Consider the following 20,071-nt stretch of genomic DNA (forward strand, 5'->3'; position numbering starts at 1 on the left):
CTTAGCTCAAATGCCATGACATGGGACAAGCAAAGTAAAGCACACACGTGGGGGCAGAGGGATCACTGGCTGGCATAGGTTATCAAAGCCAAGTCGTGATGGGAGAAGACAAAGTCTGCAAGGGGATTGAAGGGGGGTAGCAGTAGTGGTGGGGAATAGGTTGCTTACAAAGGGATTAATCCAACAAGAAGGGAGAAGAAAATTACACAAATAGAAAGGGAGAAAATTAGAATGAATCCTGTGGTGTTGGATTGGAACTGAAGATGTTCATGTGAACTCATGAGGTTCTACATAGAGAAGTTGATAGATGATACTTAGGTAGGTAGGTAGGTAGGTAGGTAGGTAGGTAGGTAGGTAGGTAGACAGATATAAATGTGTGTGTGATCAATCATACATTTACTTCCTAATACTGTCCACTGAGAGGCCTGGAAGTAGTGACACTCCAAGAACAATGAACACACTTAGTATACCCAGATCTTGGCTTCTAAATATTATTCTCCATTAAAAGAAACAAAGGTCCCTTGGAGAAATGGCTGATTGCGGGGCTGGAGCAGAGAAAGTATAAGATGAGCTCAGAACATCTTGTGCCAGAAAGTAAGGAAGTACTCAAAGAATTAGGGTGACAGGAGCCAGCTTGGCAGCTGGCCAAATCTGTGGAATTTTGAGCATGAAAATAAATAATGAGACAATGAGCAAACCGCTCACGTCTGTAGTATTGTTGCCAAAGATACATAACCTAAATCTAATTGTGAGGAAACAGCAGATAAACCAAACTTGAGAGACATTCTACTTGTAATAGGTCTGTAGTCTTCTAAACTGTCTTGATCATAAAAGTAAAGGAAGCCTTGGAAACTCTGAAGCAGTGAATAATTCTGGACTGGATCCTGTCATCATTAGGCCAACTGATGAAAGTCCAATAAGGTCTGGGGATTAGATAGTATTAATGTATCAATGTTAAGTTCCTGATTGTGAGCACTGTATTAGGTTATGTAAGAGGATGTCATTATTAGTAAGAAATATACACTATAGTATTAGGAGTGATGGGGCATCAGGTAGGCAACTTACTATCAAGTGGTTTCAGGGAGGGGGAACTTCTTTGTATTATTGTAACTTTCTGTTTCAATAAAAGAAAAAAAAGAAAAAAAGACAAAGAAACAGTGAATGAAACCCTTGAGGCAGTAGAGAATGAGAGAAGGGCCAGGCAGTGTAACATCAAATATGTGCACTAAAGGGCTGAATGTGTCTAAGGAGAGGACAGTTAATGTGTAGTGTTGCAAAGACATCAAAGAGGATCAAGACGTAGAATAGGACATTAAACTTAAATTTTTTTCTTTTTAAATCCTCACCTAAGGATATTTGTTCCTTTGCTTTTCAGAGAGAGTGGAAGGGAGAGGGAGAGAGAGAAACATTGTTGTGAGAGACACATCAATTGGTTGCCTACCACACTCACCCCAACAGGGACAGGGGTAGAGCCTGCAACTGGTTCTCTGGCCAGAATTGAACTTTCAGTCTGAAGGCTGATGCTCTAACCACTGAGAAAACCAGCTGGGGCTTAAATTTTTTTCTATATTGGTGATTATGGCAGCATCTTTATACATATGCTGTACAATGGAAAATAAATCAGCTGTTCCATTCACAACAATACTGATATATATGGATTTGCAGACCCTTCTAACAACTTCTTGGGTTTCCTGGGCCTGCTTTCAAAGGTTGGAAATTTGCTTTCACTACAGTCATGATTTTAAGAAGAAAATCTCGGCCCGGCTGGGCATGGCTCAGCGGTTGAGCATAGACCTAGGATCCAGGAGATCATGGTTCGTTTCCCTGTCAGGACACATGCCTAGGCTGTGGGCTCGATCCCCAATCAGGGCCTGCAGGGGGCAGCCAATCAATAACCAGTGACGACTCTCTCATCATTGATGTTTCTTTCTCTCTCTCTCCCTCTCCCTTCCTCTCTCTGAAATCAATAAAGACATATTTTTAAGAAGAAGAAGATCCCAGTGACATAATCATATTAGCTCTTGCCAGGAGGTCAGGTCTCTCTACTGCCTAGTTGTAAAGGGTTCTTTCTTAAATTTAGTATGTTCTAATGATATAATTGGATGCTCACATTTTGGGCAAGAATATCCTGGATGTGGAATTATTAGTGTACCCAAGTACTCTATGTTCATTATGGGCAAATTAATAACGTAGATTTAAGAAGAGACAAAATTTTAACCACCTATAATCCCATCATCCAAAAATAATTTCTGTTAGCATTTTGCCGCCTATTTTAGACTTTTTAAATGCAAGACACATCTATAATTTTTTGTTGCAATAAAGGAGGGATCCTGCCCTGTGCTATTTTATATCTTGCACCCTCACCCCAAATAGAGCAAACACTGTCTCAGTCACTAAATATACTTCAACCACCTTATTTTTAAGGAAGCTGTGAGGAATTCCATTGAGCAGATGGGAGGTGATTTATGTAATCATGCTTCTATTTGCAGACTTTTATCTTGGGCTCCAAGAGATCGCGCCGCAGCACTTACCCTCGAAACCAGGGGGACTAGAGAAGATGGGAGATTGGGAAATGGTTAAGTCACCGGACAAAGTTTTAAGCAGGCAGAGAAGGAGAAAAGAAGGTCAGTGAGGCTGCTGCCGGCGGAATGCAACGGGCCTAAAGGAATCGATTCGGGAGCAACGCGCGGCAGAGGACGGGTTGTACCCAAGCGCAAAGGGCACGGAATGGTGGAACCCGAAACCCACCCCAGGCCGGCTGCCGCGGCTGGCAGTCCAGGCTCAAAAGCTGGTGCGCCGCCGATCCTCACCAACAGAGGGCGCTAGGTCCGCAGCAGTTCGCAGTGGGCGGGTCCCAGCTGCCCGCCAGATGTGGACAGCTGGACCGCGGGAGAACTGAGCTCTACCCCAGCTGCGCAGACCCGCAGGCGGGGCGAGAGAGAAGAAGGGATGGCAGGGGTAAGGGTAGTGGCAGAGTACCCCACTGTAGGAGCTCCTACTAGAGTAGGAGCCCCACTCTAGTTGCCTTCACTTGTGGATCAGAAAGGGGGAGCCTCCCGCCCAGAGGGGGCGCCGTTTTCTGATTCCCACAAAAGTGCGGAATGGGCTGTCAGGGGCCCTGGGGCTGAGCAAGACAGAGCCGGGTTCGGTTCACGGGGCGGGCCCGGGCCAGGAGAGACCCCGCGACCGTCTGCGGAGGGAAAGAGAGCCGGCCTTGAGGGCTTTGAGCCTCTCGAATACCCAGCCCTCGACTTCAGACGCTCCAACGTCCACACACACAGAGATCCTCTCCTGGGTGCGGAGTGCACTCCAGGAGAGAGAAACTGAGGCACAGCAGGACTGAACAGTTAGTAGAGCCGTCCTCTGCATATTGTTTGAAGCGGAGAAATTGGGCTAAGAAGGCCTCAGCCTGAAGCTCCAATTACGGACCCTGGGCAGGGGACAACCCCAAGGAACCCGCCCTCTTGACCAGCCTGCTGTCCCCACCCCCGGCAGCTCCCCGGACTCCGGAGCAATCAGCTGCTGCGCGCTGTGGTAACTGGCGGTGCAGGCCTTGCTAGCAGAGGACCAGCGGGCGGCGCAGGGGCAGCCGAGGGGCTTAACTGCAGGGCTTTCGGGTCGCAGTCTGGGCCGAAGCTCCGCTGGGGGGAAGGGAACGGACACTTAGCTCGGAGAGCCCATCTGCGGAGGTAGCCAAAAGACCTTCGGGTCGGTAGTAGGGACGCCTTCCCCGGAAACTGGGGGTTGGGGGACTTGAACCCCAGCGACAGTGGGAGAGGAGGAGCTGAACGTCCTCGGAGAGCTGGGGGGGGGGGGCAGATTCCAAACTCCCCACCCCAACCTCAGAAGTCCTGGTTAGTCTTGTCCGAGTCTCCTCCCTCGTCCTGACCCCCCCACACCTCTTTCTGCCACCCCCGTCACCCCCCTTCTCGTATCCCTAGGGCGCTCCCACCCTGGGGAAGAATGTGCCCTACTAGCGCACCCTTGCCATGGTAACGGCACACCCCCACCCCCGCGCACCGCAGCGGCCAGGCCTGGCCCCAAGGGCTGCAAGAAAAGTGGGGGGGAGCCTCCCAGCCCCGCGGACACACCTCGACTGCCCTGGTTGCCACAGCAACCGGGGGCGTTTCCAAGTGCGCAGCCGCGAAGTGGCGAAGGGCTGTGCTCTGCTCAAGATCCCTCACCCCTCTGATCCGCCAGCAGAGGACCCTGGTTCCTGCGGGAGACTGCCCTCCCCCAACTTCAAGGACAGAGTCCAGAGAGGGATCACGGGGTGTTACGGCTCCCACGGACTGCAAGCCTAGGGAGCAAAAGCAGCCGGAGAGCCTCAGGGAGCCTGGAACCAGAAAAGGGAAGGGACCCCCCTGTCGCCAGCCAGTCCTCCTCTCCCAGCAGGGCCCGAGGGGGGCGCTGGCAGCAGGAAGCTGGGGTAGGGCCCGGAGGCGCGCAGGCCCAACAGCGGAGCGGTGATTACAGGGACCTGTCCCTCCCGCCCCCGGCTCCCACTCTCATTAAGTCATTTTTTCCCCTGTTGGAAAGTCCCCGTGCCTTGAGCGCAGGGGTTGGGGCGACCGCAGGCAGCTGCCGGCAACCACATGAGAAGTGGGAGTGGGAGGGGAGGAGGGGGACCGCGACTAGGGCCTGGCCAAATTCCAACGTGGAAGGCCCCCTGCCGGGGGCTAGCTGCGGGCACCTTAATTCAGGGGAAGGAGGGGGAGGGCGAGGATACCCCTGACCTTGCTTCTCACCCACCGGGGCCCTCCTACAGCTGCCAAAGTCTCTATCTTTGCCTCTCCCCTTCTCTGTTTTCCAGCCCTGGGACCTTGGGCGACTGTAAAGCAGGATGACTGGGTTCTGAGCCCCACACCAATCTGGCTGCTCCTCCCTGACCCTAAACCCACCACTGCCTGCTGATCTGTCCACCAGCCTCATTCTCTATTGGTTCCCTCCCTTCCTCCCGTTGGGGCTATCCAGGCTCCATTAGACCATATTATTTTTCCTCCTGCAAGAAGACTCAGTGTCCATCAAGGTGAAAGGTGTTGGGAGCGGAGATGGTCCCCTTCTCTTCTGAATGTTCTCTGGTCCACCTTCTGTTCTCATTTCCAAATCTCAGCCCTGGTCCTCTCTGAGCTGTCGGAAAGTTCTTCCTCCCATCTGGCTCCACTGTCCCACTTCATTTCAGCCCATTTCCCTGTTTGCAGTCAGCACATTGATTCCTGCCTCGCCCTTCAGCCCCTATGCATAAGCCCAGTGCCTCTTGGGCCCCATTTTCCCGCCCTCCATCACCTCCACATCTCCCTTTGGGGCCCTTACCAAATTCCACACAGCCCTGCCTGTTCAATTATGGGGTCCAGCTTCTGGCCCAGAGAGGATGGGGGCGGGCAACAGGCTATTTGTTCCATCCCCAACTTTTTTCTTTTCCTTTAGGTCAGATTAGCCTATGTCAGATCACCATGACTTGACTGGACTGGTGTCCAGCCCCCTGCCGCACCCCACCGCCCACCCCTCCTTCTAGAGGCAGCATGCTTGGCAGTGTGACAGCTCCTGCCTCCTGATCCCAGCCCTGATCCCATATCCCCCATCTGCAGTCTCTCCTCCCCCAGCTGCCTTCCTTAAGCATGGAAGTCAGAGGAGGGTGAGGCCAAAGCTTATGCTGTAGTGGACACTGCTGGGGGTGGAAGTGCCCCCAAGGCCACAATTCTTCCCCTTCCCTCCTCCTCCTTGGGATGGCAGGGAACCCAGCCCCCACAGCCCTCTCCTGGGTGAACAAGAGGAAAGGAATGAGGCAGGTGTGTCTGGCTGCTCCTGCCTACCCCTCCTCCCTGGGGACTCTTACCTGCCTGCCTGCCTGCCTGTGGGGCTGTCTTTTGGGGGATGGGGAGAGAAACCCTGTGTTCCACAGAGGCAGAAGAGCTGAGCATGTGGAAGAAGGCCATGCTGCATTAAGCATGTCTGGGAGCTGCTGGGACACAGGCGTTGGAGGGGAGGGAGCTGAAGACAAGCTAGTGGGGTCATATCTCCCAGCTGGTGAGCCTTCAGGGATGCATCCTTTCCTTCTTATCCCTTCCCAGGGTTAGGGGGACATGAGATAGGCTAGGGGAATATGAGGGATTTTTGTAGGCTGGCAACTGGGGAGAGGAATAAAACTCCACCCTCGCCTGGTTGATCAAGAAAGGGGCCATTCTGGGGCGAACTGAGGCAGATAGCAGGATCCCCAACTGTGAGCAGCAGGAGGCCTGGATGAAGTAGGTGAAGTGTTCTTTCCCCAGGATCCTGATCTCACCTTGCTCTCCACCACCCTCCTCCTTCTTGAGGGTCTGTTCCAGAAAAACATCAGATCTGAGCACCAAGGAAAGTGTGACACTGAACCAGTTCAGCAGTGTTTTCATGGGGGCATGAGGGTGGGGATGTGCATGCTGACCTGCCAAGGGCACCCTGAGTTGGGGATCTGGGGGTATAAGAGGCCCACGAAAGATGCCCCCCTCCCCCACCCCAGCCTTATATACCCCACTTCCCCTTCTTGGACTCAGAGAGACCAGAATCCAGACAGTGAGTCTCCTGGCCCTCCCCCGCCACCCTTCTCCCAGCCGCACCTCCTAGCCCCACCTGCTCCCTGGGGCACTGGGCTGGGTTGAGCTGGGTCTTGCCCAGGATTACTCCTCTCAGAGTGCCTTCTGTCTCTGCTGACGGGTGCTGCTGGGCACCGCCACTCGTCCTGGCTTGTGGCAGAGGGTTCAGACACAAGGTGGACTGCTAGAGCTCTGGCATCAAGGGCTCTTGATCCAGCCCCTTGTCAACATCCCCTGCCTCCACTCTATCCAGCCCAGGCCCCATCTCTGGTTTGGAAGATAGCTATAGTCTCCTAACTGGCTCCCCCGCTGTCAACTTGTCCCCCTTCGGCCAGTTCCCCATACAGTAATCCAGGTAGGAATCAGGCCATGACACTTGCCTGCTTAAAACCCTGTGAAGGTTTCCATTCCTCTTAAATATAAAATCCCGCCTCCTTACCCTGGCCTAGGACACATGATGTGACTCTTGCCCTGCACCCAGTTCCTCTCCTGCTAATCTGCCCCTTGCTTTCTTCACCCCAATCACACTGGCCTCTGCCATTCCTCATCAGAGCTCTTGTATTCACATGGCTTCTACCTGGAAAGCCCTCACCCCCAATCTGTGCATGCCTCTCCTCACCATGTGGCTCTCAAGAGTATCACAACTCCCAGAGGCCTCTCTGGAACAATCAATGGCTTTATCTAAAAGAGCCCCACTCCCCCAAATCACTCTACATCCAGCACTCTGCTTTATTTTCTGCATGACACACATTGTCTGAAATGAACTTGTTTGCGCATTTACTTATTTATTGTCCGTCGCCCCAGCCAGAATGTAAACTCCAAGAGGGCAGGTGCCGTCTCTCTTATTCACATCCCAGCACCCCTCATCCCCTGAAGAGTACCGGGCCACAAAGAGTGCAAAATAAATACTTGTTAATTGAATGGCGAGGGGCCGAGGCCTGTCGGGGAGGGTGCCTGGGGCCTCTCTAGAATCACTGCAGCTCAGTTATGTCCATTTCTTCTTTGTAATCCCCTTCCCCTTGCCCATCAGCTGATTCATTCCCTCGCACTCCAGGGGAAAGGGTGAAGGAATGAAAGGAGACAGGTTTGGGGCTGCCTGGCTGACACTTTCCAGGCAGAAGCCATGTCTGAGCAGTCTGAGCTTGGGACAGGGATGGGGAGGCAAGTCAGTCCTGGAGCCCACAGACGTGAGTGATGAGGTCTAGACCTTCCCAGGATTACAAACTTGACGACCCTTAGAACCGGGAGGTTCCTATAAGATCATGTGGTTCAACCTCCTCTCTCAGGAGCCAGGGCGACTCTGTCAAGATGGCAAGCAGCAGAGAAAGGGCCGGTGTCAGGAAGGGGAGCCCTCCGCTACTTGCAGACGCTGACCCACTCAGTGATGCGGCACTCCTCGCAGACCACGAAGCAGCACCAGTGGAAGCGGCAGTGGCAGCGCTCGCTGCGCGTCTGGCGCAGGATGTTGTGGCCGCGACCACAGCACATGCTGCCGCAGCCGTCGGGGCCTGCGCTGCTCTTGTTGCACAGGCGGCCCACGGTGCCAGCCGAGTCCAGGCGCGGCTCGCGCTCGCAGAAGTCGGGCGACTTTTCGAAATAGACCAGGTCTGCAGGGTTGGCCCGGCGGCGTGGCCCCGGAACGCCCGGGGCCGGAGAGGGCGCCCCCGCCGGGCCGGGCTCCAGCTGGCCGCTGTTGCGGTTGTGCGGCCTGATGAGCGTGGCGCGGTGGAAGCGGTTGCGCAGCAGCGCCCCCACCGCGCGGAACTCCGGCGTCACCTGCCAGCACGTCTTCAGCTGGCAGCTGCCTGACGTGCCGTGGCACTTGCACTTCCGCCGCATGTTCTCCATCACGGCCTGCAGAGGGAGGCACGGTGAGAGGTGACCCGCGGCAGCCCCACTGCCCTCCTTCCAACACGAGACACTGGCCTGCCCTGAGAGGGCCAGAGGCTTTCGAAACTAAAATGGAAAATGGGAATTGAACAGAGGCAAAAGCCGAGGCCCGAGACAGTTGGAGGGCGAGGGTGGCACAGCTCCTGAGCCATGCCGTCCAGAGAAGAAGTGGGCCTGCTTTTCTGCTCTCACATCCACCTCCCACCAGGCCCTGGGGGAATTCCCTCCTTCCTGCTCCCCTCCTCTCCTGCCCGCCTTTCCCAGCACCTGCAGGGGCCCCTTGGGGCTGGAGGCTCTTGCTTCCTGAGGGGGGATCCCAGATCCTCAGGGAAATTCCCTCTCCTTCCAGCCCTCGGTGGGGGCCAAGTGCAGGGGTTTGCTGGCCCTACTACATCCCAGCCCCAAAGCCTCTGGCCTTGGTCCAGGCTGTGAGTGGGGGCTTTGGGGAGTCTGAGAAAGCCCCTTTCCCCCTCTGGACCCTGAAACCATTTGCTGGGAGCCTAAGGAGGGGGGAGGGGTGGGGGAGAGACACCCCTCCCCGTATACTGTCTGGGGCTTTTTGTGCCCACTGTGGAGCACCACAGTTCCTCCTAGGAAACAGTGAACACCAGCAGGGCCCAAAGGCTTTACCTGAGTACAGGATGGGAACAGAACACAAAGAGCCAGACCCTCCAACCCAGTGCAACTGGAGAGAGGTTCCCAGACCTCCAAAGGAGGTAGTTGGGGAACAGAACCTACCCACGCCCTGCCTGTCTCTGGAGTCTCCTCCCAAAGGAGCCGTTGGCTTTATTGTCGCCAGAGGACCCAGAGGGAGTTGACTACATCCTTCGCTCCCCCGTTCCACTTCAAAAACACTCCCTCCGACTGGGGAGCGATGATCTGGGGCCCTCCAACCTGGGCAGGAGAGCCATAAGAGAGAGACCCTGCTCCTCCAAGTTTTAAAGGGCTCGGCAGCCTGTATGTGGAGCCTGCGGTGTCAGCACCACGTGGGAACCAGCCCAAAGCCTCCCCTGGCCAACAGCTCCAGAACATCTGCTTCCCACAGGCAGCAGCCATTAATTAACCAGTTTAACGATGAGGAGGAGGCACTGTTGGTATGGGCTGGGATAGTATTGAAGCTTGGGAAAAGAGCTGCATGGATGGGGCAGGGCTGGGTGGGAGCTACACTTGACCTGAGGGTGGATATGCCTCAGTTTACTTCACCCCTAATGCAGAATGGAAGAGCTAAATCAGCTTGGTGTTTTTGTGGAACCAGCCTGGCTGAGAGGCCAGGAGAAAGGGGAGTGAGGTGGAGAAGGTGCAAGCCAGAGTGAGGGGAAGCCAAAACCAAGGCCTAAGCAGACCTGGCAGGGCAAGAGAAGGGGTGGGGTGGGGGCCAAATAGCCAGGAAAGGAGGGTGCTGAGCTACCTTGAGGGCTAAGGAGGCACCTTAGTGTAGACATGCACATAGGGTAGATTACACTGTAAGCGAAAGGGCAGGGCCTCAGAGTCATCTGCGCAGGGATGAATCCTGACTCTACCACTTTCTCACTAGCTACATCACCTTGGGCCGGTAGTCTCTCTGTGCCTCAGTTTCCATATCTTAACCTGAGGTTCATTATAGTACCCTCAATAGGTAGTTGTATGGATTAAATAGACTAATACGTAGTAACGTGCTCCAAACATAAAAGTACCTAACATATAGTAAGCACTCAATAAATTCAGTTTATTATTACTTTCATTCTGTCTCTCTTTCAAATGAATGAAACCTTTGAGTGAGGTAGTATGAACATTTAAGGGTAGGGGAGACTGGGACACAGTTCCACAGAGGTTCCTAGGAACCTCACTTTGAGGAATTCCCCATTCTGCACAGAAAGGTTGGGAGAGGAGGGGGGGTCACGGCAGAGGAACCACAGAATCATGGAGCACTAGAGCCGATGGCCTTATGGATGACTCAGTTCAAATGTCTCACTTTATAGGGGAGGGTAGGCGGTGGCTGAGCCAGGACCCCTGAAGTATGACTGCAACCCTGTCTCTCAACGTCGTCCGGGAGGAAATGGGCAGAGCAGGCTGCTCTGCAGAGGGTCAGCTAATGGGGGCAGAGGTTGTTTCTACCCTCCATCCCCAGGTCTAATCAATTGCCTGGCACACAGTAGGTAGTCAATGCATGTTTGTTGACTGAATTAGGAGGGAGCAATGAGAAAGGTGATGAGTTAGGGGGAGGCATTGCCCCAGAGGAGAGGCAAGGGGGGGGAGGCCCTTGGCGGAGGGATTTGGAGCAAAGGAAGGGGGTGGGGAGGTTGGCTCTCACCTGCCTTCCTACTCGGTTGTTGTGGAGCCTCATGCGCGCGTGGATGTCTCTGTGAGGCTCCCGGGAGTCCAGAAAGTCCTTAGAGAAGCGCTCTCCAAAGCCCACGTCGGGGCTACAGCCGCCCCACTCCCAGGAGTCCTGCAGGCCAGGGCTGGCAGGGGGCAGGGCTGGGTGCTCGGGAACCCCGTGGCTAAGGCCCTTACCGCGCTGCAGCGCGTCCAGCTGCAGGCGATGCAGCTTCCGACGGAAGGCCTCTTCATCCCCGCGCCGGGACGCGTCACAGCCGCATGCCCGCAGCTTGCCCAGGGCGCACGCATTGGAAACCGCGTGCACTACGCCGGCTGCGGCGATGGCGTAGGCGAAGGCACTCTCTCGGAAACCTGCAGGTAGAGATCCAGGAGACTTAGGCTCTGAGCGGCCTTGACAGTCCATCCTTCTGCCTTCCCTACGCAATCTTCCCACCATACAGAAGGGAAACGGAAGCCCAGTGTTGGGGGAAGGGTGTTACAGGGCACAAAGTCAAAGGGGGTCAGAAATCACACCAGAAGTTCTGCACAGGGGATGGGGGGGGGGGGGCGGAAGTCTTCCTCATAACCCTCCTTTTTGGCATGCCTTTCTCTGTTCATTAACATCGCCCTTAGCAAGCTCAGAATTCGTGTCTACATCGCTCCTGTTGGACAGAAAGGATCTGATAAACATTCTTTTAAAAATCAGGGACTTAATTTATTACCTCAAATGTAATGTTTGCATTTTAACAATAAGTCTGCAGAAAGAAGGCAAATGTAACCTTAAGAATAAATTACCAGTGATGGAATCCCAAGCTGCAGGAAATGTTAATAGGGAGAGGGTAAATCAGAAGAGCTGGTGTCCTCCTGAAGCTCCTGGCCCCAAGATTGCCTGCCTGGTGCCTCCCCCTCAGGTCCAGCAAAGAACCCTCTCTGAGGGCCAGAGTTGAGAGGCAGAGAAATCGACCAGCAGAGTTTCCCCTCTTTCTGTCCACAGGACATCTGTGAAAGTCTGTTCAGAAAAGGGCACCACCCAGCTACTGGTGGTGAGTCTAGGTCAGCTGACATTTGTTTCAGGGGAGCCCTGCACCCTGCATAGGGTCAAGCACATAGTAGTATTGAAAACTGATAGGGAAGGAAGAGCTAAGGCAGACACTTTCCCTGAGATGCTCAGGGGGGACAAAGACTCCCTGAGGAGCCACTCTCAGGAGCCAGCCTGCCCAGGGACTTGTCTATATTGCTTTCCTCCTTGGTGTTCCCAGCCTGAGCTACTCTCTGGGATAGCCCTGGTAGGTCTGGGCCTATGGCAGGGGAAGGCCTATTTGCAGAGGACTGTCTGGCTCCCATCCCACAGGCTGCTTCTTACTTACTCTGCATCTGAGAGAGGACTAGCTAGGAGCAGGTGCTGGTACAAGTTTCTGACCAGCCTCTGCACCTGTGTAGGTGATGGGAGAAGCCAAGAGTATCAACAGTCCTCATACAAAGGGAATCTACTTGTGCCATGGGCCTTTGCTGAGAAAGCCCCAAACTGGCCAGAGGCTGATGGCCTTGGGGGAGGCCAGAGGTTCAGAGGAAGAACTCTGGGTCCTTCCATCCCAGCATCAAAGACTGGGAGGACATGCTCTCAGAGGACTCACAGATCCAGAGAGCCAACCAGGACTGGACAGAGACCTAGCCCAATCCTACCCCTAGTGCTCTCCATGCGCATCACAGGCCCCTGTTCTCTTCCTGCCTTTCCTGCCTAGCCAAACAAAACAAAACAAAAACCAAACAAACAAAACACCCCAAGAGCCCTAGCAGGTTTGGTTCAGTGGTTACAGTGTCAGCCCAGGGACTGAAGAGTCCCAGGTTTGATTCCAGCCAAGGGCACATCCCTCAGTTGCAGGCTCTGCCCCAGCCAGGTCAAGAGCTGGAGGCAACCAATTGATGTGTCTTTCTCACATTGATGATTCATTCTCTCTCTCTCTCTCTCTCTCTCTCTCTCTCTCTCTCTCTCTCTCTCTCTCCCCCCCCCCCCTTCCACTCTCTGAAAAGCAATGAAAAAATGTCCTTGGAGAGGATTAAAAAACAACAACAAAATACCCCAAGATGTATAGTCGTAGTTAAGAATATGAACTTAAAGCCAGATTGCCTGGGTTCAAGTCTAGGTTCTTCCACTTACTTGATGTCAATAGTTATGTGACCTTGGCCATGTGACTTGATTTCTCTGTGCCTCAGTTTTCTCATCTGTACAACGGGGTTATTATCTGCCTCATTGCTGTTCCAAGAACTAATGAGTTGGTAAATTTAAAGTACTTAGAATAATACCTTACTCATAGTAAGTACTATATAAACATTAGCTGTTATTGAGGTCTTCCTGCTGTCTGACCTCACTCACTATTTCTATAGTTTCAGGCCATTGCTTTTTGTTTCCCTGATTAGGGACAGAGCCCAGTAGCTCATGACCCACTCTAGAATAAATCACCTGGGCCACCAGAAGCCCATAAAGCAGACTGTCTTCTAGTTTCTCTTTCCAGTTCATAGTATCTTGGGACTTTACCATAAGAAGCCCAGCTATTAGCAGACAAGAAGGGATGGGGATGGGCTAGAGCCTACAAAGAGGATGCTGGGAATTGGTGGGAGCTGCAGAGGAGTAGGCGCTGCTCTGGGAGGTGGGGCCAAAAGAAAGGAGGGCAGACCCAAGCTCAGAAGCACACCCTGTGTTTATCTATTGCCTTTTGTCTGTAGAACTCTGAAGCACTTCACTTATTGCTGAGGGAGTTATCAGCCTGCTCCTAAGACAAATAGCAATATTCAGACCTCCAGAGGAAGTCCAGGCCTCAGAAATCCATCCTCCAAAACACATGCGTGCACACACACACACACTGCAAAAGGGAGATACCCAAGGTCACAGGGGTTATGGAGCTGGATCCAGCCCCAGCTCTCCCAGCTCCCAGGCCTGACAACTTTCTGCTGAAAGACTTTTGACTCTAGGGACAACCTGCTGCTGAGTAAGAAACCAGGTAGCCCAGTTCCTAGTTCCCATGGCCCTGTCTATGTATGACACTAGGAAAGAGCAAGAGGCTGGTCGAGGGGGATGCGCTGGTCTCACCATCATCTTCCAGGTTCTGTTACATCCAAGGGCAGGCTGGAGGAATCTGGAGAAATGCAGCCCACAGCCTGCAGAGAACACCCTTACCTACCACAGGCAGCTAAAGAAACCATCCGATGGCCTCTACTAGCTGTCACAGCCACACATAGGTGTGACCAGGCGGAGTTTGTGTGGCCACCCTCTGTTCTAAGCATCCAAGCCTCAGAGAAGTCCAGCCCACTGGGTCTGCCCCAGCTCCCATTCAAGGCCCCAGTTTCGGTCCTGGCCCCGACTGTCTGGGGCAGACGCAGGCACTGTGCCATCTGGCCAGCTGGAGGGGGAGAGGGGTGGGGCCATGGCCAGCTGGGCTGCCCGGAGCATTGAGGGGGGGCTCGTTAAGACACACAATTAGCCGCCCTGCCTTTGATCTGGGACAGGGACTGCCAGCATCTAAGTGGAGTCAGCTGCTGCTACAGGCTGAAGCCAACGGCCAGGAAGGGGCTGGGGGAGGAGGTTTGGAGGCTAGGGGAGTGTGGAGGAGAGAGGATTCAGGAGCCAGTGGGAATCATGAGGGGGTAGAGAAGCTTGAGTCCTGCCCATTTGAATCAAAGAGACAGGGAAGGGGAAAGGTCTGGTCTCCATTCCCTCTGTGCAAATAATCTCTGTGTGCTCATGTGCCTGTGTGTGCTCATGAGGGAGAGGGAGAGAGTTGTGTGCATATGGGAACACTTAGGGATGACACTGAATGTGGCTACATGTTTGCACAAACATGGGTAGGAGTGTGTGTGTGTGTGTGTGTGTGTGTGTGTGTGTGTGTGTGTGCACGCATGTCAGTTTCATTTCCTGGACTATCTTGCATTGCACAGCTCACCTCTGAGCACACAGAGATCATGGTGGCCTTTTAGCTTGGGGGGCAGTATGGCAGGAGTTGAGTGGAATCTCTAAAGTCAGCTGGCCTGCATTTGAGTCCTGGTCCTACAGCTCACTTACAAGCTGTGTAACTAATGGCAAGTTACCTAACCTCTCTTAGCTTCATTTGTAAAATGAGGATTGACCTACCAAATGGGGATTGTTTGAGGATTCTAAAACAGATAAAGTGCTTTAGAAGAGTGCCTGGCACACAGCAAGTACTTAGTATGTGTTGGCTGATTTATTGGGTGCCATTAGAATAATGGCACCTTAGGTCACCTTGGGATATGATTGCTTGTTACTCTGTGTCCCCATCTCAGTTCTACTGCATACATCAAGCCTGGAGACCTGGACATAAAAACCAAGACTCCCTGAGGATGAATGTAAAAGGGAGGTAGGAGGAGAGCAAGCCAGGGCCTTGGAGAACAGAGGCTGGACTCTAATTTGCTGGCTTCCCCTTTGCTGGGAGCCTAGCTTGCTGGGCCTCACTTACCTTCTTTCTATCTGTTTTCCATGGATCTGGGCCTTAGGGAGAGCAGTACCTAAACTGTGTGGGAGCTCCAGGACCTGCTGTGTGAATCTACTACATTCCCCTCTATCAAGCCTCTCCCTGTCCTCTCATCATCTCTCACTGCAGGGCCCAAGTCAGCCTGAAGCAGCCCCCGCCCCCCAATCTCCCTTGGGTCCCTGGATCCTGAGTGAGAGGTGGATTGGTTCTCTAGTCCTCTCAATGAAGAGCTCCCCTCTAGCTGATATTCTGCCCAGCACTCCCCACACCCAGGCACCAAGCCTCTGAGTCCTAGAACGAAAAGCTGGGAATACTAGTGCCCTTGGCACTTAGGTCACACCTGCCCCTGTGCTGGGTAAAGCAGCCAGCGTGGACAGAGAGCCCTCTCACAGCTTTTTTCTGACTCTAGTCCCCTAGAGGCCCCTCTTCTTGTCCCCCAACCCCAGCCTTCAGCACCACTCCCATCCCCTCTCCTTGGCCGGGTAAAGCCTTATTATAAGCCCTGCCTTCCCCAACACCCACTCCAGGTGCTCAACCTCCTTTCCTTCTCTCTCCTACATTAGAGACCCCACCCCTTCAGCCCAATCCCTCTCAGAAAAGGTGTCAGGACAATTAGGTAACAGTAGCAGCATTAAGATGGAAAGCCCAAGCGACCGATCACCTCTTCCTAGCAGTTTCTGTATTTTAAACATGGCAGAATGCACCCTTAAGAAACCCTCCTGGCAGCCTGGGCCGGAAGAGGGCTCCGCAGCCTGATATTCCGCTTGGGGGAAACTGAGGTCACCTGCCCCCACAATGCACAATCCATAGCTTAAAAAGAAGTGAAACTGTGGGAAGGGCCTAGACCAGGGGTTGGCTGCCACCCAAAGTGGTCCCATGGGATTTAAATTTAGCTAGTCCGTCAGGAAATGACCCCGATGAGGGTGAACTGAGACGTGGCATGAGAGAGGTCCTCTGAGGGGGGAGTGGCAATTTCTTCCCAGAAGCCAGAGTCGTCCCCTCGAGGGAGAGGTACAAATGAGGTGTCGCAATGGCGGGAGACGCACGACGGTGTTCTGAGGCCAAAGGAGGGAGCCCAGCACCCCTGCCAAGCCCAGGAGCCGCTGTCCCGCCCCCTCCCCGCTTTGGGCGCCGCCCCGCCCGGCTAGCCCCGGCAAGTCTCCCCCTCCACCCCTAACCTCTCCCCCCACTCGTTCCCCCAGCTCACCTCCCGCTTATTAAACTGCAGGTGAACCCGGGAGCGCCTGGCGCCGCGCCAACCCCGCTCGGTTCCACCGCTGGGAACTCGCCCCCAGTGTCCAAGACCCCACGTGCTCCGCCAGGACGCACGGGCCTCCCCGGGCGCAGCCATCAGGACGCCTGGCTTCACTTAGTCTAGAGGTGACTGGAGGACCAGAGGGCAAGAGGGGACCCCGAGGCCCGGGAGGGGTAAAGGGCTAGATTTGCCTCGCCCCTTGGTAAGCGGCAGGGGTGAGGGGCTCAGGGCCCGCCTGAGTCCCCGGGGAGCGGAGCTGAAGCGAGGGCTCCCGCGTCCTCAACGCGGTCGCCCGAGCGCCGGAGGGAGATCGTGGCTTCGGGGAACGCGGGTGACCTAGAAACCCGGAGGGGGAGCGGGCGCGCGGCGGCGAGAGCCTGCTGGGCCCGGCCGCGACATGAAAGATGCAGAGGCCCGTCCTGTCGCTTCGCGTCCGCCAGCGCGGGCGGCGGGGCGGGGCGCCCGGCGGGCCGGCCAGCGGGTGTCCGGGCCCCGCGCCCCAGCGCGGCTGGAGAGGCTGGAGAGCGGCGGGGCGGGCGGGGCGGGAGCGCGAGGCCGGGCGGGGGGCGCCCTCCTTGAGAGCGGCGCGGCCGGGCCCGGGAGCCGTCTGCCGCGGCCCGCGGGGATTAGTTCGCGGCTGCATGCCGCCACACGCGTCGGGCTGGGCTCAGCCAGGGAGAAACAGCGCCCCGGGCTCGCGGGGGAGGCGGGAGGGAGCGCGCGGGGGCGGGGCGGGCGGCCTGCGGCTGGGCTGGGGGAGGCTGGGAATGCTCCAGGGGTCCTGGGAGGGGTCCTCGTGAAAAGGGAAAGGCCCTGGCTTTCTAATTTCTCTCTTTACTTGGGGTCCATTGGAGTCTGATTCTCCCAGAAGCCTCAGGCCCCAAGGCCAAAGTGTATAGGGGTATCCCTCCTTCCTCCTTCACTGTCAACTGAGAATTGGACAAGTCCTAAAGAGCCAGGTCCCCACACTGTCCCACATGGGGTTCCCACTCTGTCCCACCCAGCTGAGAGGAGAAGAGAGAGAGATCCAGCCAGGCCCAGCCAGGATGCAGGACTCCCATCTTTCCCAGAACACCTGAGTCAAGGCCTAAGATACCAATACAGGAGGTGGGTGTGAGCAGAAATGAGTGATAAAACCTTCCTCAATCTCCAGCCAAAGCCATTCTAGGGGTTGCCCAGGTGAGACCTGGGTCACCCAGCAGCGGGGAGGGAGGACAGGAGTCAGCTTCAGTTTCTCTGAGTTGTGAGGGGAAAAGAAAATTGGCAGGGCGGCCAGGCCTGCTGGGCTGGAGGCACACACACCCAGTACTCTGATTCAGAGAGCGCTTTCCAGCGTGGTGAGGCTGATACAGAGGCTGGTGGTGTACCCTGCCGGGAAGAGCTTCTTCTGAAGTACAGACCTGTTACCTGTCCAGGCTTCCCTCACCTACTCCAATTGGCAAAAGTACCCGACCCCCCTTCATGCTTTCTGGGTACTTTATCACAGGCTCTCCAGCCTCAATGCTGTTTGCTAGGTAGAGGGTAAGTGAGGCAGGTCATAGATATAGATGTTTCCTGGGCCTGAGATAATGCAGTGTCAGTGACAGGGCAGGATAACCCAGGATTCCAGTTCTCAGACATGCAGCCTGCCACCCTCAGCCCGCACAGCCCAGCCTGGAGTTACATCTTCCCCATTTGTCTGCCTGCCCCCCACTCCCCACGGGGGGGGGGGTGTGCTTTCTGAGACCAGATAGAGGAAGAAGAGTAGCATGGCTGGCAGATGGGCACCTGGGAAGGTTACCAGTTTGAAGGAGTGGGTTGGGGATGGCTGGCAGATAGGTTCTGGGGTGGAGGTGCTGGATGGGGAGGGCAGAGGGGCAAGATGAAGGGAAGCTACCTCTGCTGAAGATGGGACTCTCGTAGGGGATCTTATTTCGAGTCTCAAGACTAGAGCAGTTCCAGCGCTGGTCCCGGAACTGGTGCTGACATTCGTGGATGGCAATCTGGATGCCCTGGATGGCTGAGGCAGCCACATCAGGGTGGCGCACACACACCTCCATCTGCCGCTTGCTCAGGCCCGGCAATGTCAGGCACACGGTGTTGGCGTTGAGCACAGGCTCCGGGGGAAGGCGGAGGCCCAGAATGTCGTTGGGTGCAGACCTGCAGGCATGTGGGGTGGGGTGGGTGAGTGTTTGGGGAGCTAGGAGGACCCCATCGAATAATACACAATCTGTCCCAAAGGTCATAATCCCTCTGTTTCAACCCTTGCCTTTGAAGTTTGGGCCCATCAGCATACCCCTAAAGCATTCTCCTTTCCTTGACCTTCTCACCAGCATCACCTCCAGCAAAACCCACCCAGCTGCACACCCACACAGGTAAATATGTGCAAATGCACACATCTGGAATGCCTGCACACACAGTATTTTATAAGTACATCCCCAGGCATAGATGTTCACGTATACAGCGTCCTCAGAAGACCACTCTTAAAGACATGTTTCAGGCAGTCACATTCTCAGACACACTTCTGCACATTGAGGTGAACACCCAGACCAGACCCAGGAACACTTATACACATGCACGCCTCATCCGACAGTTACACACACACACACACACACACACACACACACACACAAGTACACATATGTGTTCAATTTAACATACATTAATCCAGGAGCTCTCACATTCACACACATGTGTACACACAGACTGCTATTTACACAACACAGTTTGCTGGGCTCACCCAAACACACACACACACACACACACACACACACACACACACACACACAGAACCCTTCCATCTGCAGTCTCTCACTGACCCCACCTGGGCTGCACCCTTCTAGCCCCCAACCCCTGTCCCTGCCTGTGAGCCATCCCAGGGTGGAGCAAGGCAGTTTGAGCTTCCTCCTGGGGTGGGGGTGCATTCCCCCAGCACCGCAAGGACTCCAACTTGGTCCTTGCTCCCCACACTCACACCTTCCCTTCTAGTAGCCACTCTCCTGAGCACTGCCCTGTCTCTCTGGACTGCCCATGTTCTGTCACCAGTTCAACGCCCTCCTATGAGGACACTGTCATTGGGCACCAGGACTCTCCTGCGACACTGTCCCTCCTTCCTTACAGGGTCCCCTGCCCCAGCAGGAGCGACAGAGGCCCCCGTGGCTGGGGGTCCCAGCACTCTAGGAGGGCGGAGCATAAGGTGAGGGCTCACCTGGGCAGGGCGGCGGCCAGCAGCAGTAGGAAGAACAGGAGCGCGCAGAGCGCGGGCCGCGGCTGGGGCCCAGGTCGGAGAAGCCGCAGCCAGGGGCAAGGGTGGGTGCTGCCCATGGCGCGCGGGCCGTGACGGGCGGGGAGTGGGGGGCTCACAGCCCGGCGGGACCGGCGAGCCAGGGGCGACGGCGCATGATCCGCGGGGGTCGGGGCGGCTGCGACACACAGCTCCGACTTGGGTCACGGCTCCAAGAGCAGACGGCGCCCGCCTCCCCGCTCCATGGGGCAGCGCCCCCGGGCACCGCCCCCGGGGGGGGGAGCGGGCGGGCGCACCGGGCACCTCCTGGCACAGGGGTCCAGGGAATTTCCCGAGGCCCCCCTGCGACAAC

The 20,071-nt window shown here is 55.4% G+C and overlaps 1 protein-coding gene across 1 annotated transcript; it reads right to left on the reverse strand.

Annotated features, from left to right (window-relative positions):
- Window positions 1–7,399: 7,399 nt before the first annotated feature.
- On the reverse strand, window positions 7,400–19,919 carry WNT10A (Wnt family member 10A). Its single transcript, XM_016196875.2, has 4 exons — window positions 19,684–19,919; window positions 18,373–18,635; window positions 10,750–11,129; window positions 7,400–8,423 (listed from the first exon to the last, which is right to left on the reverse strand). The coding sequence occupies exons 1-4, from the start codon at window positions 19,797–19,799 to the stop codon at window positions 7,926–7,928; spliced, it is 1,257 nt and encodes a 418-aa protein (XP_016052361.2). The 5' UTR covers window positions 19,800–19,919; the 3' UTR covers window positions 7,400–7,925.
- Between the last annotated feature and the right edge of the window lie 152 nt (window positions 19,920–20,071).

This window comes from Miniopterus natalensis, chromosome 8 (assembly GCF_054644295.1).
Source record: "Miniopterus natalensis isolate mMinNat1 chromosome 8, mMinNat1.hap1, whole genome shotgun sequence".
In the NCBI taxonomy this organism is placed as follows: Eukaryota; Metazoa; Chordata; class Mammalia; order Chiroptera; family Miniopteridae; genus Miniopterus; species Miniopterus natalensis.

What these genes read in the sequence shown, in the direction of transcription:
- WNT10A (XM_016196875.2), bottom strand. Translation starts at nt 19,799, where the DNA reads ATGGGCAGCACCCACCCTTGCCCCTGGCTGCGGCTTCTCCGACCTGGG. An exon ending in CTGGCCGCCGCCCTGCCCAG is followed by an intron (nt 18,636 to 19,683) that starts GTGAGCCCTCAC and finishes ACATGCCTGCAG; the next exon opens with GTCTGCACCCAACGACATTC. An exon ending in ACAACCGAGTAGGAAGGCAG is followed by an intron (nt 8,424 to 10,749) that starts GTGAGAGCCAAC and finishes CTCCCTCTGCAG; the next exon opens with GCCGTGATGGAGAACATGCG.